This window comes from Marmota marmota, unplaced genomic scaffold (assembly GCF_001458135.2).
Source record: "Marmota marmota marmota unplaced genomic scaffold, marMar, whole genome shotgun sequence".
NCBI classification, from domain to species: Eukaryota; Metazoa; Chordata; class Mammalia; order Rodentia; family Sciuridae; genus Marmota; species Marmota marmota.
Window position 1 is genome coordinate 42,458,193 of NW_026000082.1, and position 15,894 is coordinate 42,474,086.

Below are 15,894 nucleotides of genomic sequence, written 5' to 3' on the forward strand. Positions count from 1 at the left end.
AGAGAAGGGAAATTGCATGGAAATGGAAGGAGACCCTCATTGTTATACAAAATTACACATAAGAGGATGTGAGGGGAAAGGGAAAAAAAATCAAGGGAGAGAAATGAATTACAGTAGATGGGGTAGAGAGAGAAGATGGGAGGGGAGGGGAGGGGGGATAGTAGAGGATAGGAAAGATAGCAGAATACAACAGTCACTAGAATGGCAATATGTAAAAATGTGGATGTGTAACCGATGTGATTCTGCAATCTGTATACGGGTAAAAATGGGAGTTCATAACCCACTTGAATCAAATGTATGAAATATGATATGTCAAGAGCTTTGTAATGTTTTGAACAACCAATAAAGATAACAATAGTGTTAGAAAAAAAATCTCTTTTTATAAAAAAATCAGTAAGGTCAGGAGTGACCTTTCATTCTTGATTTTAGGAAAAAAAAAATGCACGTTGCTGAGTGCTCCATACAGAGTTTTTAAAGCTGTACCAGAGGAAGCCCTGGGACCCAGTGGGAGGGAGAAAGGCTTTGGGATTCCTCCTGTGCCTCTCCCTGGCCCCGCAGCCCTGGGCAAGCCACTTGCTTTCGGGGCTCGGTTTGTTCATCTGTAGAATGGAGACCTATTTCCTCAACTCTTCAATGTGAGTGACAACATAAGAGCCAAGAGAACCAAGTCCAAAGACAGGGAAAGACCCTTGGCTCTCTCAAAAACAGGCAGAGAAAGCACATTCATTCTTCTTGAGTCTTTTTGTTCTAATTAGGCCTTCAACAGATTGGATAAGGCCCACTGCCCCGGGGAGGGGCATCTGCTCTACTCAGTCCACCAACTCAAATGCTAATCTCATCCAGAAGCTCCTTCCAGTCACCCACAGAAATGATGTTGAAGCAGGCTGGGCAGGCGCAGCAGTGCACACCTGTACTCCCAGAGGCTCAAGAGGCTGAGGCAGGAGGATCGCGGATTCAAAGCCAACCTCAGCAACAGAGAAGCACTAAGCAACTCAGTGAGACCCTGTCTCTAAATAAAATATAAAATAGGGCTGGGGATGTGGCTCAGTGGTTGAGTGCCCCTGAGTTCAATCCCTGGTACCAAAAAAGAAAACAAAAAAGAAAGAATGTTGAAGCAAGTAGCAGCACCTCGTGGCCCAGTCAATGTAACTATATGTAACTATCACTCGGGGTTCAAGAATCAACAAACACATACAAATCTGCTTCTGCAGCTAGGTGTGGTGTAATCCCAGTGGCTCAGGAAGCTGAGGTAGGGGGATGGCAAGTTCAAGGCCAGCCTCAGCAATTTAGCACAGAACTATATCCGCAGCCCTTTTTTATATTTTATTTAGAGACATGATCTCAACGAGTTGCTTAGAGCCTCCCTAAGCTGCTGAGTCTGACTTCAAACTTGCCATTCTCCTGCCTCTGCCTCCGGAGCCACTGGGATTACAGGTGTGCACCACCACACCCAGCAGTGGCACTTCTTTGATCTGTGCCAGGACTCTACCAATGCTTTTTGTGGTCTTCATGCAAATGTCCACACAAAGAGATATTTCCATTTTGTTCATACATTGATTTTGTTTTTTGGTACTGGGGGTTCTACCACTGAGCTACATCACCAGACCTTTTTATTTATAATTTTGAGATAGGGCCTTGAAAAATTGCTAAGGCTGGCCTTGAACTTGTAGTCCTCCTGCCTCAGCCTCCTGTGTCGCTGGGTTTACAGTTGTGTGCTACTGCACCTGGCCGGCCATACGTGATTTTCTTGATGTTAATGCCATTCTTTTGTTCCTTGAGCATCTGGTAAGACTTTGTTTTCAAGTCTTTGTCTAGTAGGCCTGCCATTGGCTCTTTTTCAGAAACAGTTCTGGTACTTTTTTCCTTTGAAATGGATGTTTTGTGTTTGGGGCCATATCCTAGACATTTTGGTTGATAAACTTTTGTTTGTGTAGGCTTGGTTTCTTTCTTCATGAGAACATATTTGTGAAAAAACCCAGAGTTTCCTTGGGCCTCTCATGGATAAGACTCACTTCCCACCTTTCTCCTGTGGATTTTGGTTTTCGGCCCTGTTAGGTCAGGCCTATAGGAGACCTTATACCAGGGCAGGAGATCAGCAAACTCTGCACCACTGGCCACATCCAGGCTACCTCATTTTTATTAATCATCTATGAATTCTTTCAAGCTACAATGACAAGAGTTGAGTAACTATGACGACATAGCCTGTGAAACCAAACAGATCTACATCTGCTCCTCTGGAGCATGGGCCTTCCTCCTGGGACCTGGCTTTTCTGAGGTTTACGACTGTGACTGGACTGGAGTCCACTGTCAACCTCAAGTATCTCTCCTCGGCTCTCAACCTCTCTAGCAAGCCCTAGCAACCTCGCGTAGTGCAAGGGGTACAGGCAGGCGCCAACACATTCTGCAGGATGTAAAATTATTGATTCATGTCCCAAATCCCAGTGACTAAGCAGGCTGAGGCAGGAGGATCACAACTTCCAAGACAGCCTGGACAACTTAGGGACAGCTCGAATTGAAATTAAAAGATTAAAAGGGCCAGGGATCAGGCTGGGGTTGTGGCTCAGAGGTAGAGCGCTTGCCTAGCATGCATGAAGAACTGGGTTTGATCCTCAGCACCACACACACAAAAAAATATAATATGTCCACTTATAATTAAAAAATAATATTTTTTAAAAAGCAGGGGAGGGCAGGGATGTAGCTCAGTACTAACGGTGTTGCTGGGTTCAATCCCAGAAACACAAAAATAATTAATAAATTACTATAAAATCAAATTATCGATTCACTTTATTTTATAGTTATATGACTAGGTTTTCTATTGCTTCTTGAGCTAGGTTTGGTAATTTCTATTTTTATAGGAATTCAACTAGCTCTTCTAGTTTTCATACATATTGGTCTAAAGTCTTCTATTCCTTATTTTTAAAATTGATTTTTAAAATCAAGCTGTTTTCTTACTGTTGAGGTCTTTTGTTTTGTGGTGCTGGGGATTGAACCCAGGGCCTTGTGCATGCAAGGCAAGCACTCTACCAACTGAGCTCTATCCTCAGCCCTTTCCTTATTTTCTTAAAGCTCTATTTGATCGGTAGTTCACGTTCTTCTGTTAGGGTTTGTATTCAGCTACAATAAACGTCAGTAAACTTGTTTATAAACTTAAAGGTTTGCATTTTCTAGATTTACCAGTAGTTAACATTTTGCCACAAGTGCTTTATCATCCTCTTTCTCATATATATTTTCTCAGCCATTTGAGTGAGCTGAACATATCATGTCCCCGAGGAGCCCCTGATCTTTTCAGTATGTTTCCTAATAATGACATTTTCTTACATATTCACAATATCTTTTCATTTCGGGAAATTTAACATTTATACAATACTATATAATATCTAATTTACAGTTTTCATTCCAAATTTTTCCCGTTGTCTCACCAATGCCCTTTACAGGTTTCCCCCCCACCGCCCCTAATTCAGGATCACACCATTAAATTGTTGTGGTTTTTTTTTTTTTTAAGGTGATGTTGGGGATGGAACCCAGGACCAGGCACATGCTAGGCAAGCACTCCAGTACTGAACTACACCCCCAGTCCCAGTTTTATGTGATATTTTGGGTGCACCTGTTTTGACTGTGACCTGTTGTGTGAAGACAGGTAGAAATTTCCACTTGTGATGTCGTGCTGATTCTCAGAAAGTCGCAGATTTTGGACCATTCTGGATATTTGGATTAGGGATGCTCCACTTGCACTATGATTTAATTTCCTTTATTATTGTCATTCTTACTTTCTGAGTTGACAATTGCCTTGTTTTTTCTTTGTACCCATTGGCAATCTTCTGATATCTTCCCTGGAGTTTCTTTTTTTTTTCAAATCATGTTTAAGGAATTCTATTCCTAACTGAGCAACTCAGGGAGGCTGGGGCAGGAGGATCACAAGTTCAAGGACAGCCTCAGTGACTTAGCAAGACACTGTTTCAAAATAAAACATAAAAAGAGCTTGGGGATATAGCTCAGTGGTAGAGCACCTCTGGGTTTAATTCAGTCAAAAAAAAAAATAAATAAAAAAGCCATTCCTCCTGTTTCAGGAGAAGTTGCACTTCAGGCCTGCTGGGAGGGAACAGGGTGCGGGGCGCAGAGTTGCCTGGCACCCAGGACTCTGCTGCACCCCAGGCATTTTATTCCTTTCCTTATTTGGATTCTCCATTTTCTGAATGTCTTTTTCTTTCTTTAAAATTATATATGACAGTAGAACCCACTACAATTCATATTACCATATAGAGCACATTTTTTTCATATCTCTGGTTGTATACAAACTATATTCACACCATTCGTGTCTTCATACATGTACTTAGGGAAATGACGTCCATCTCATTTTACCATCTTTTTTATACTCCTTGCCCCCTCCCTTCCCCTGACTCCCCTTTGCCCTGTCTAAATTTCGTCTAATCTTCACATGCTCCCCCTGCAACCCCACTATGAATCAGCCTCTATATCAGAGAAGATTCAGCATTTGGTTTTTTGGGATTGACTAACTTCACTCAGCATTATATTCTCCAACTCCATCCATTCACCTGCAAATGCCATGATTTTATTCTCTTTTAATGCTGAGTAATGTTCCATTGTGTAGATATACCGCAGTTTCCTTATCCATTCATCTACTGAAGGGCATCTAGGTTGGTTTCACAGTTTAGCTATTGTGAACTGTGCTGCATTAAACATTGATGTGGCTGTGTCCCTGTAGTATGCTGTTTTTAAGTCCTTTGGGTATAGACTGAGGAGTGGGATAGCTGGACCAAATGGTGGTTCCATTCCAAGTTTTCCAAGAAATCTCCATTTTGCTTTCCGTATTGGCTGCACCCTTTTGCAGTCCCACCAGCAGCGTATGAGTGTGCCTTTCCCCCACATCCCCAACATTTACTGCTGTTTGTATTCTTAATAGCTGCCACTCTGAATGTCTTTCTTGACATATTCGCTCCTCCTTTTTAAAACGGGAACATATTTTCCTGGTAGTTTTCTTGGGCTAGAAAGACACTGAAGAACATTGCCTTCAAAATTTCTGTTAAGCCACAGTGATGCAGTCTGAACTGGCTGTCCCTTAAGGCATTTGAACTGCCATCTTGGGATCTCGCTTCAGTCTTCCTCCCCCCCCCCACCCCCGCCTTCTCCTGTAGGTCAGATCTGTCTTCTACATGTATTCTGTGCCTTTCTTTTTTGACTTATGCTTTCATTTGGGAAGGACAAGTCCTCCAGCAGCTTCTTAAGGATGCATGGGAAGCACATTTTAAAATTTTCGTATGACTATCAATTTGTTTCTTCTGCCCTCACTTACTGCATAGTTGAGCTGGGTATAGAATCCGAGGTTGGTATAGTCGTTAAGGACTAAGCCTCAATAGACTATAGTTCAATGAGAAGGAGTTCTATGTTGACAGTGGAGGGAGCAGCATGCAGGGAGCAGAGTTGCCCGGGCTCCCATTTTCTTGCCAATGTATTGTTCCATCCTTTGCTAAGTCAGTGCTAAACTAACTTATCAGCAACCATGAGTTCAAGCCCACAGGAAAGGGAAAAGAAGTCAAGAGCAGGAGGTTTCCTTTAACATTGTGACTGAGAAAGTTACACTTTGCTCATGTCCTGTCAAGCTTCATCTTACAGGTTGCCTTTGAGTGTCTGGACCCACACTCCCCATGAGAGGCTCTTGGATTAGTTTCCCATCTTCTGTAAGGTTTATTGAAATCCCGAGTCCAGGCCCCAAGGGACAGGTAGAGGCTGAAGCACAGCTGCCACTCCAATCACCAGGCCTTCCCAAAACAGAAGCCTTAGTGCATGCCTACCCCTCACCACTGCCCACAAAGCCAGATGACGTGGCCCTGCCATTTTGTGCCTATGACTCTTCCCATCCCCACAAACCAGGCTTCAACCGCTCCCGCCTCCTCGCTGTCCCCAGGGCTCACTGGGCTCTTCCTCATCTCTGGCCTTTCCGCAGGAATCCACTGGGTTTGGCCCTCCCCTTATTCTGTTCAAACATCATCTCTGACACCTTCACTGACCACCCTGAGCAAACTCCCCCCTTCGCTCCCCCCTGCCCTTTCCCATTTCCTCCGAGCGCCCACCATTCCTTGCGTGGTATTGTGTTTTCATTTGTACACAGTCTGCCTCTCCCATAGGCTTGTATGCAGGTAGCTGATTTGGGAAGTGTTTCCAGGGAAAGGAGGAAGAAAAGGGGTGACAGCAGCAGAGGGAGAGAATACAAGGACATGTCACTGGGTCAGGTGTGCACTGTATGTCCTGGGGAACCACAAAGGGTGGCCCAGGGGAAGAAAGGAGAAAGTCTTAAACCTTGGCCACTAACTCCTTAGGCCAAGAGTGGCCCCCGGGTGTACTCCCCTGTATCTGTAGGTTGCATGTGTCAGAGAAGCCCAGGCAGGACTTAGGTGGCCCTATAGACTGTCCCTGGGCAAAGCTACAAGCTCTTGCAGAAGTGGTTGTGGTGGCTGTGGCTGGAATAACAGGTGGGGCTGAGACAAGGACACAGGGACCCTGCGAGGTCAACCACTCAACCACTCTTGTGGGCAGCACACAGTGGCCACTCGGTGAATATTTACTGAATGAGTGGTGCTGCGGCGCAGTGAGAAGCCAAGAAACAGAGCTAAGAAACAGGGTTGGGAGTGACGGTGCACGCCCGTAACCCCAAGGACTGGGGAGAGTGAGACAGGAGGTTTGCAAGTCGGAGGCCAGCCTCAGCAACTTTGTAAGACCCTGTCTCCAAATAAAAACTAAAAGACTGGAGCTGGGATGTAGCTCAGTGGTAGAGCACTGGCCTAACACGGGTGAGGCCCTGGGTTCAATCCTCAGCACCACATAAAAATAAATAAAGATAATGTGTTTCTCTACAACTAAAAAAATAATAATAATAAAAGAGACTGGGTTAGTGGCTCAGTGGTAAAGTACCTGTGGGTTCAATCTTTAGTTCAAAAAAAGAAAGACAGACACCGTGTCTGAGGTTCTGGTGGGTAAGTAACAGCAGCGAGGGGTGGTGCAGTTGAGGATCGAGGGTTTCTGGAGATGAGCAGGAGTGGGCTGCGCAGCTCATTTATATGCAGTTGCATGTGTAAGTAAAGATATCAGTGGCCAAAACCATGGGTAACTCGTGCATGACGTACTAAGCTCTCTGTGCACAGTTGGTGGCAAGTGCCTGACAGGCCTTGTCATCTGACCCACTGCACATGGAGTGTGCCATTGCCAACCCGGGAGAAACCGGAAGCTCAGAGAATTCGAGTAACTTGGAGTGACAGGATCGACAACCATTTCCCCATCTTACACAGGGGCACTGAGGCCCGAGCAGGGCGGCACTGCTCACGGACAGGAAGTGCAGGGCAGAGCGGACTCAACTACCCAGGTCTCCTGCCTCCTGGGCTGCGTGCCTGCTCCAGAGCTGCCGAAGGAACAGGGGCTCAGGAGGGGTGGGGATTAACCACACTGCTTCCCCAGCTACTACCAGAAGAAGCTGAAGGACGGCACCTGCAAAGTGCGAGAGATGGACTCGGCCATTGGCCGGCTGCGGTCACGCAAGAAGCTGCCCTACAGCCCCCAGCAGGCAGACAGCTTTGAAATCTCAGAGCGGAAGGTCCTCAGGATCCTGAGTAGGATAAAGCAACAGAACTACGGTGAGGGTCCTGGGCCCACTGGGCTGGAGCAGGGGCTCGGCTCCCCTGCCCACCTCCCTCCTTTGCCCATGTCCCAAGGGAGCTGGGAGGTCTGCTTTCCTACTTTGGGCTTAACTATGTCCATCAGCAATTGGGCAGATGATCAGTCCCTTGCCTCTACCCCTGCTCTGGACGCCTCCCCTCCTGCCTTACCCCAGAGCACAGGCTGTTCCTAAGAGCCAGGACTGGGAAGGGAGCAGCTATAGAGATTGGGAATCCCAGCTCATCACTGACTGAGCCCTGTGGTCAGTCACAGTGACAGGCCATCTGCAGATGTGCCAAGGTTTAATCCTCATGAACACACATTTGTCCCATTTTACAGAAGAGAAAAACTGAAACAGAAAGTTTAAGCAATCTGCCCAAGTCCTCCCAGATAGCATGTTGGGATGGGTTTACACCCACATTTGATCCCCAAACCTGTGCTCTTCCCACTGAGCAAGACTGCCTCCTTTGCCCAGGTATCATGTATTAGGCTCCTCAGCGTGACAAGCAATAGCTGGAAGTTCTGCAGCCTTTCTGGCGCACGCCTGCCAGCCTTGGCCAGGACCCATCAAGAATGGAGTACATCTGCTCCTTTCAAAGCTGTGCTTAGTCTTTGCTCTGGGCCTGTGTCCAGCTGGATGCTTTGCAGTTATCTCCCCTTAAATCGTCATCAACTGTGAGCTGGCTACTGCTAGTGTTTCTGGCCTAGAGGCTCAGACAGCTCATGTGGCAAAACCAGGATTTCACTGGGGTCCGCCTGCCTCCCTAGCTGGCCTTACTCTAAAGCATTCCCTCTCCTGCCCGCTTCTTCACCAGCTGCCAACCTGCAGAGCCCCTACGCCCAGGTGCCCTGCATCCCGCTCTGTCCCCGAATGGACAAGAAGATGGTGCGGCGGAAGCAGGGCAACCACTATGTGCTAGACCAGTGTGCTTCCAGCAGCCTGAGCCCAGACATCCGCAGCCTCTTCTTCCCATCAGAACCTCAAGGAAGCAGGTAGGTGTCCAAAGGGCCAGGGCCTCTGTCATGCTTCCTGCAAGAGGCCCCTGGCCTAAGGCCTGGAAAATCCAACCTTCCAAGAGGTGATCCCTGGGGGACTGCTTCCTCGAGGGAGAAGGGAGAGGAATAGGAGGGGAAGCACTAACCTGTGTACCAGGTAGATGAGGGCACTAAGCCTTCTTGTGCCCAGGACTCAGTGACACCCACCATCTTTCCTGGGCTGGCACTACCCCATTTCCACACAGGAAAACTTAACTTTGAACTTTTCTCCCAAGCCTTGCTCTAAATTATGAATAGCAGGCATAGCAACTGGGCAGGGGTGTGTCTCTTGCAGCAGGTCCCCTTGAAGAAAAAGGACTCTGGACTTAAGAGTTAGGCCCAAGTCCCATAGCTGGCTCCATCACCTCCAGGTCTCTCCCCTGAGCACACAGGGACAACAGAGCCTGGGAGAATTGTGCAGAGAGCCAAATACCTCCCTTCTGTCCCACCCCCCTGCCCAGGGAACACAGCTCCGACAGTGGCAAGTGGCTTGGCTCTCTGCCAGCTCGAACCCACTGACCCTCTGGAGTCCTGATGGAGCAATTCAAGGCCTGCAGACAGATGGGCCATCAGGCAGGGGTGGCTACTGGAGTTGGCTTTTATGGCCTGGTAAGCCAATAAACACCAAGAACCTCAGCCTCTGTGCCTGGCGCCAGGGAAGGTCCCCAGACTTTCACCTCCCTCCCAGGCCCTCAGAGTATAGCGCTCCAGTCCCCTCAGGCTCGAGCAAAGGCTTGACTCAAAGCCCTGCCCGGGGCTGGGGCTCCTGCTGCAGGTGCCCTGGTATGTCAAGTCTTGGCCTCTGTGCACTCTTGATGCACAGTGGGGCCCTCCTCAGACGAGTGTCTCCCCTTTGGACTGAGAGCCCCACAAAGGCATTGGTGAACATAAGCCAAATCCCTGGGAAAGTCACGGGCCTGGTGGAAGGGCAGGAAGTGCCCCCAGTCACCATCTTCCTGACAGAACCCATGGATGCAGGATCTCTTTCCCTGAAGCACTAAGAAATGGAGCCTTTGTCCCCAGATCCATATACCACCAAGTCCCTTCCCTCACCTGAGACTCTCACTGGGACTGAGCAGAGGTAGTCCCCCTGGGTTCAACAGCCAGCCACATTAAGAAGGTAAGAGGCCAGGGGCTGAAATGAGGACAAGGATCTGACAAGTTTAAAACATGTATTTAAAATACAATTTATAAAATGCTTAATCTGCCGACTCAGGAGCCCGCGGTGCGGGGTGGGGTGGGTGGGCATCTCCCTCTACATCAGCAGAGCAAGACTGCGGGGTGCGGCCCTCCCTCCCAATCCCTTCTGTTCACACACCCAAGGGGCCCATGTGCACCCCTGGGATCGCACGACCACGAAACAGGACCCCAGAGGTTTCTTTGAGTCTCTGCTTACCAGGGAGGCTGGGTGCAGCCCTGCCGGCCCATCCCTGAGCAGAGCACCCCCAGATGGGGCAGAGCAGGGTATGGCTGGGCAGGGCAGGGCTGGGCGGGGCAGGTGGGCTCTGGAAGGGGCTGATGGTAGCAGATAGGGTGTTGCCTCCTGCCTGCAGGTGGGGAGCACCCTGATTGAGTGGGCTGAGAAGGGCTGGTCACCAGGCCGGGACCCCCAGCTCCTTTGGTTATAGGCTGACATCAGAGTAGTGGCTCATGGGAAGCGGTTAGCTGGAAGGGCTGTGGCCTGGCTCATGGGGTCTGGGAGGAGCTGGGGGAAGGGACAGTACCATGAAGGCAGATAAAGGGGCAGCAGCTTCAGGTTCCTGCCCCTCATCCCCCTGGGGATTTCCAAGCCAAAGCCTGCAACTTACTTAAAAAAAGAAAAAAAGAAAAAAGAAAAAAAAAAAGCACTTAATGAAAGACAACTACAAAAAGAAAAAAGAAACAAAAACAAAAAACAAAACACACACACACACACACACACTCCAAACCGTTTTCCCATTGCCCCTCCCACCTCCCCCCACAAGTCTCCTCTTTCATTTTTTTTTTCTTTCATTTGCTTGCCACCTCTCCACCTGGGAAGCCAAAGATGTGACTGTTGGTGGGTGGTGACAGGCACATGTGGGCAACAGCTCCACCTTTGGCCAGAGGGACGTGGGAGAACCAGTCCCTGCCAGGTTCTTAATCTGCAGAGCCCCACCAGCTGGTCTGCCCTTGGCTCCCACTGGAGCAGGCAGGACAAGAACAGGTGGTCCTGAGGACTGGGCAGTCGGCACTTCTCTGGCCTTCCACCTGGACTACCTCTGTATCCTTCTCCCAAAAAGACAGTCTCACCATGGGCCAGAAATCACTATTACTTGAGGATGGGCACTGGACATTTAGAAGGTGGACACTTGGTCAGGGCAGTGCATGTTAACATAGCAGCCAGTGTTCTTCCTGTCCACTCTTGGAGGTGACCGTTCCTCCTGCGATTGAGCTCTGCTCTAGCACCGCTCCCAGACACTTCTTGGCTTCCCAGTTCTAAGGCTGTGCCGTGGACTAGTCAACTGACAGCTGGCCCTTCCTCCTGAGGGGAAGATGTTTTGAGACATACCTGGGCCTGACTTACCACTTAAGGACAAGGCTGAGACCAGGTGAACCGAGGTGGAGAGAGCCTGAAACCCTAGCCTGCCATCAGGGCTACCACAAGATGCCCTAATCCAAAATCATGCCAACCATTCCAAACCCCACCTGCTAGCCAGGAGTGTGAGGCCACCTGGCTGGCTGGGGAGGAAGGTGCAGTGTGCTGGGAGGGACCAGAGGGCCCAAGAGGGGGCAAGCTGTGTAGAGCTGCTCTCTGGGCACTTGCCCTCTAGCTTGTTCTGCCCAAGGAGCCAAAGCAAACTTCCAAGCTCCAGGGAGAGGAGAAATCATCTTCATTCCAAGTCCTCACTCTGGAAAAAGGGGTGAAGGGTGCCCAGACCACGGGGAACTAGTTGGCCATCCATCTTTGCAATGCTTCTTCTCCCAACTCTATTCAGACTGGTCTGTTCCCATGGTACTGGTTTCACATAGGAAGCACACCAGGTACAGGGACTGAGCTGAGGCCACCAATGGAGTTGGAGCACTCGCAGACCCTTCAGAGTTCTATCCTTGCTGGAGTGGGCAGGTCTCTCTACCTTCCGACCACACTGAGCAAATGGCCCGAAGTCCCGGAGCCAGACTCTCTCCTGGTCTTCTTGTGCTGACAGCAAACACTTGACAAGCTTCCTATCCCTTGCTCCTAAGGCAGGAGTGCAGCCTCACTCTCTGATGCTTCCTGCTTTCCTCTAGAAGTAGTAAGCCTGGCTGGTAGGAAGCCACCCTGAGGGGTAGGGGAAGGGGAAGTCTGTCACTTTCCCTATCTCCCAAAATACTAGAGGTGGGGTTGGCACCCTCCCCAGGCTCTCTGAGCCTATAGAGCTAGCCCTGTCTCCAGGCAGGGCCAAGAGGCCCGGAACCTAGCTGGGGGAGGGAGGTAAAGGCATGGGGTGCTCATCTGTCCTGGGGCTACAGAGCCCTGCCCCTTTTCTGGGCGGCAGTAGGAATACAGAAGCTAAGCTCACCAAAATCCTATTGGTTAATGTTTCTAGCAAATTTCCCAGAAACATTTTTAAGTAGACTACCAAACTACCCTTTCTCAATTAAAAATTCATTAAACTGCTAAAACCCCTCCCATGCACTTTCCTTGCAAATCAGATATTTGTATAAACAAACAAAAATAGGAAGGAAAAAAAAAAGGAAAGGATATTTTCAAATGGAACTTACTTTTTAAGTGATGAAGACATGCACTTGGGGGTGGGTGGGTGGNGGTGAGGCCCTGGGTTCAATCCTCAGCACCACATAAAAATAAATAAAGATAATGTGTTTCTCTACAACTAAAAAAATAATAATAATAAAAGAGACTGGGTTAGTGGCTCAGTGGTAAAGTACCTGTGGGTTCAATCTTTAGTTCAAAAAAAGAAAGACAGACACCGTGTCTGAGGTTCTGGTGGGTAAGTAACAGCAGCGAGGGGTGGTGCAGTTGAGGATCGAGGGTTTCTGGAGATGAGCAGGAGTGGGCTGCGCAGCTCATTTATATGCAGTTGCATGTGTAAGTAAAGATATCAGTGGCCAAAACCATGGGTAACTCGTGCATGACGTACTAAGCTCTCTGTGCACAGTTGGTGGCAAGTGCCTGACAGGCCTTGTCATCTGACCCACTGCACATGGAGTGTGCCATTGCCAACCCGGGAGAAACCGGAAGCTCAGAGAATTCGAGTAACTTGGAGTGACAGGATCGACAACCATTTCCCCATCTTACACAGGGGCACTGAGGCCCGAGCAGGGCGGCACTGCTCACGGACAGGAAGTGCAGGGCAGAGCGGACTCAACTACCCAGGTCTCCTGCCTCCTGGGCTGCGTGCCTGCTCCAGAGCTGCCGAAGGAACAGGGGCTCAGGAGGGGTGGGGATTAACCACACTGCTTCCCCAGCTACTACCAGAAGAAGCTGAAGGACGGCACCTGCAAAGTGCGAGAGATGGACTCGGCCATTGGCCGGCTGCGGTCACGCAAGAAGCTGCCCTACAGCCCCCAGCAGGCAGACAGCTTTGAAATCTCAGAGCGGAAGGTCCTCAGGATCCTGAGTAGGATAAAGCAACAGAACTACGGTGAGGGTCCTGGGCCCACTGGGCTGGAGCAGGGGCTCGGCTCCCCTGCCCACCTCCCTCCTTTGCCCATGTCCCAAGGGAGCTGGGAGGTCTGCTTTCCTACTTTGGGCTTAACTATGTCCATCAGCAATTGGGCAGATGATCAGTCCCTTGCCTCTACCCCTGCTCTGGACGCCTCCCCTCCTGCCTTACCCCAGAGCACAGGCTGTTCCTAAGAGCCAGGACTGGGAAGGGAGCAGCTATAGAGATTGGGAATCCCAGCTCATCACTGACTGAGCCCTGTGGTCAGTCACAGTGACAGGCCATCTGCAGATGTGCCAAGGTTTAATCCTCATGAACACACATTTGTCCCATTTTACAGAAGAGAAAAACTGAAACAGAAAGTTTAAGCAATCTGCCCAAGTCCTCCCAGATAGCATGTTGGGATGGGTTTACACCCACATTTGATCCCCAAACCTGTGCTCTTCCCACTGAGCAAGACTGCCTCCTTTGCCCAGGTATCATGTATTAGGCTCCTCAGCGTGACAAGCAATAGCTGGAAGTTCTGCAGCCTTTCTGGCGCACGCCTGCCAGCCTTGGCCAGGACCCATCAAGAATGGAGTACATCTGCTCCTTTCAAAGCTGTGCTTAGTCTTTGCTCTGGGCCTGTGTCCAGCTGGATGCTTTGCAGTTATCTCCCCTTAAATCGTCATCAACTGTGAGCTGGCTACTGCTAGTGTTTCTGGCCTAGAGGCTCAGACAGCTCATGTGGCAAAACCAGGATTTCACTGGGGTCCGCCTGCCTCCCTAGCTGGCCTTACTCTAAAGCATTCCCTCTCCTGCCCGCTTCTTCACCAGCTGCCAACCTGCAGAGCCCCTACGCCCAGGTGCCCTGCATCCCGCTCTGTCCCCGAATGGACAAGAAGATGGTGCGGCGGAAGCAGGGCAACCACTATGTGCTAGACCAGTGTGCTTCCAGCAGCCTGAGCCCAGACATCCGCAGCCTCTTCTTCCCATCAGAACCTCAAGGAAGCAGGTAGGTGTCCAAAGGGCCAGGGCCTCTGTCATGCTTCCTGCAAGAGGCCCCTGGCCTAAGGCCTGGAAAATCCAACCTTCCAAGAGGTGATCCCTGGGGGACTGCTTCCTCGAGGGAGAAGGGAGAGGAATAGGAGGGGAAGCACTAACCTGTGTACCAGGTAGATGAGGGCACTAAGCCTTCTTGTGCCCAGGACTCAGTGACACCCACCATCTTTCCTGGGCTGGCACTACCCCATTTCCACACAGGAAAACTTAACTTTGAACTTTTCTCCCAAGCCTTGCTCTAAATTATGAATAGCAGGCATAGCAACTGGGCAGGGGTGTGTCTCTTGCAGCAGGTCCCCTTGAAGAAAAAGGACTCTGGACTTAAGAGTTAGGCCCAAGTCCCATAGCTGGCTCCATCACCTCCAGGTCTCTCCCCTGAGCACACAGGGACAACAGAGCCTGGGAGAATTGTGCAGAGAGCCAAATACCTCCCTTCTGTCCCACCCCCCTGCCCAGGGAACACAGCTCCGACAGTGGCAAGTGGCTTGGCTCTCTGCCAGCTCGAACCCACTGACCCTCTGGAGTCCTGATGGAGCAATTCAAGGCCTGCAGACAGATGGGCCATCAGGCAGGGGTGGCTACTGGAGTTGGCTTTTATGGCCTGGTAAGCCAATAAACACCAAGAACCTCAGCCTCTGTGCCTGGCGCCAGGGAAGGTCCCCAGACTTTCACCTCCCTCCCAGGCCCTCAGAGTATAGCGCTCCAGTCCCCTCAGGCTCGAGCAAAGGCTTGACTCAAAGCCCTGCCCGGGGCTGGGGCTCCTGCTGCAGGTGCCCTGGTATGTCAAGTCTTGGCCTCTGTGCACTCTTGATGCACAGTGGGGCCCTCCTCAGACGAGTGTCTCCCCTTTGGACTGAGAGCCCCACAAAGGCATTGGTGAACATAAGCCAAATCCCTGGGAAAGTCACGGGCCTGGTGGAAGGGCAGGAAGTGCCCCCAGTCACCATCTTCCTGACAGAACCCATGGATGCAGGATCTCTTTCCCTGAAGCACTAAGAAATGGAGCCTTTGTCCCCAGATCCATATACCACCAAGTCCCTTCCCTCACCTGAGACTCTCACTGGGACTGAGCAGAGGTAGTCCCCCTGGGTTCAACAGCCAGCCACATTAAGAAGGTAAGAGGCCAGGGGCTGAAATGAGGACAAGGATCTGACAAGTTTAAAACATGTATTTAAAATACAATTTATAAAATGCTTAATCTGCCGACTCAGGAGCCCGCGGTGCGGGGTGGGGTGGGTGGGCATCTCCCTCTACATCAGCAGAGCAAGACTGCGGGGTGCGGCCCTCCCTCCCAATCCCTTCTGTTCACACACCCAAGGGGCCCATGTGCACCCCTGGGATCGCACGACCACGAAACAGGACCCCAGAGGTTTCTTTGAGTCTCTGCTTACCAGGGAGGCTGGGTGCAGCCCTGCCGGCCCATCCCTGAGCAGAGCACCCCCAGATGGGGCAGAGCAGGGTATGGCTGGGCAGGGCAGGGCTGGGCCTGTCTCTTATACACATAAGTTTAAGCAATCTGCCCAAGTCC

General features: G+C 50.2%; 1 protein-coding gene across 1 annotated transcript in view; it reads left to right on the forward strand.

Annotated features, from left to right (window-relative positions):
* Spata21 (spermatogenesis associated 21) overlaps positions 1 to 9,219 on the forward strand; it is a 24,338-nt gene extending 15,119 nt beyond the window's left edge. Inside the window, exons 8-10 of the mRNA XM_048782719.1 lie at positions 7,468 to 7,643; positions 8,481 to 8,658; positions 9,162 to 9,219. Of these exons, the coding sequence (XP_048638676.1) occupies positions 7,468 to 7,643; positions 8,481 to 8,658; positions 9,162 to 9,219 (412 nt within the window). The remainder of the gene's footprint in view (positions 1 to 7,467; positions 7,644 to 8,480; positions 8,659 to 9,161) is intronic.
* Positions 9,220 to 15,894: the final 6,675 nt, after the last annotated feature.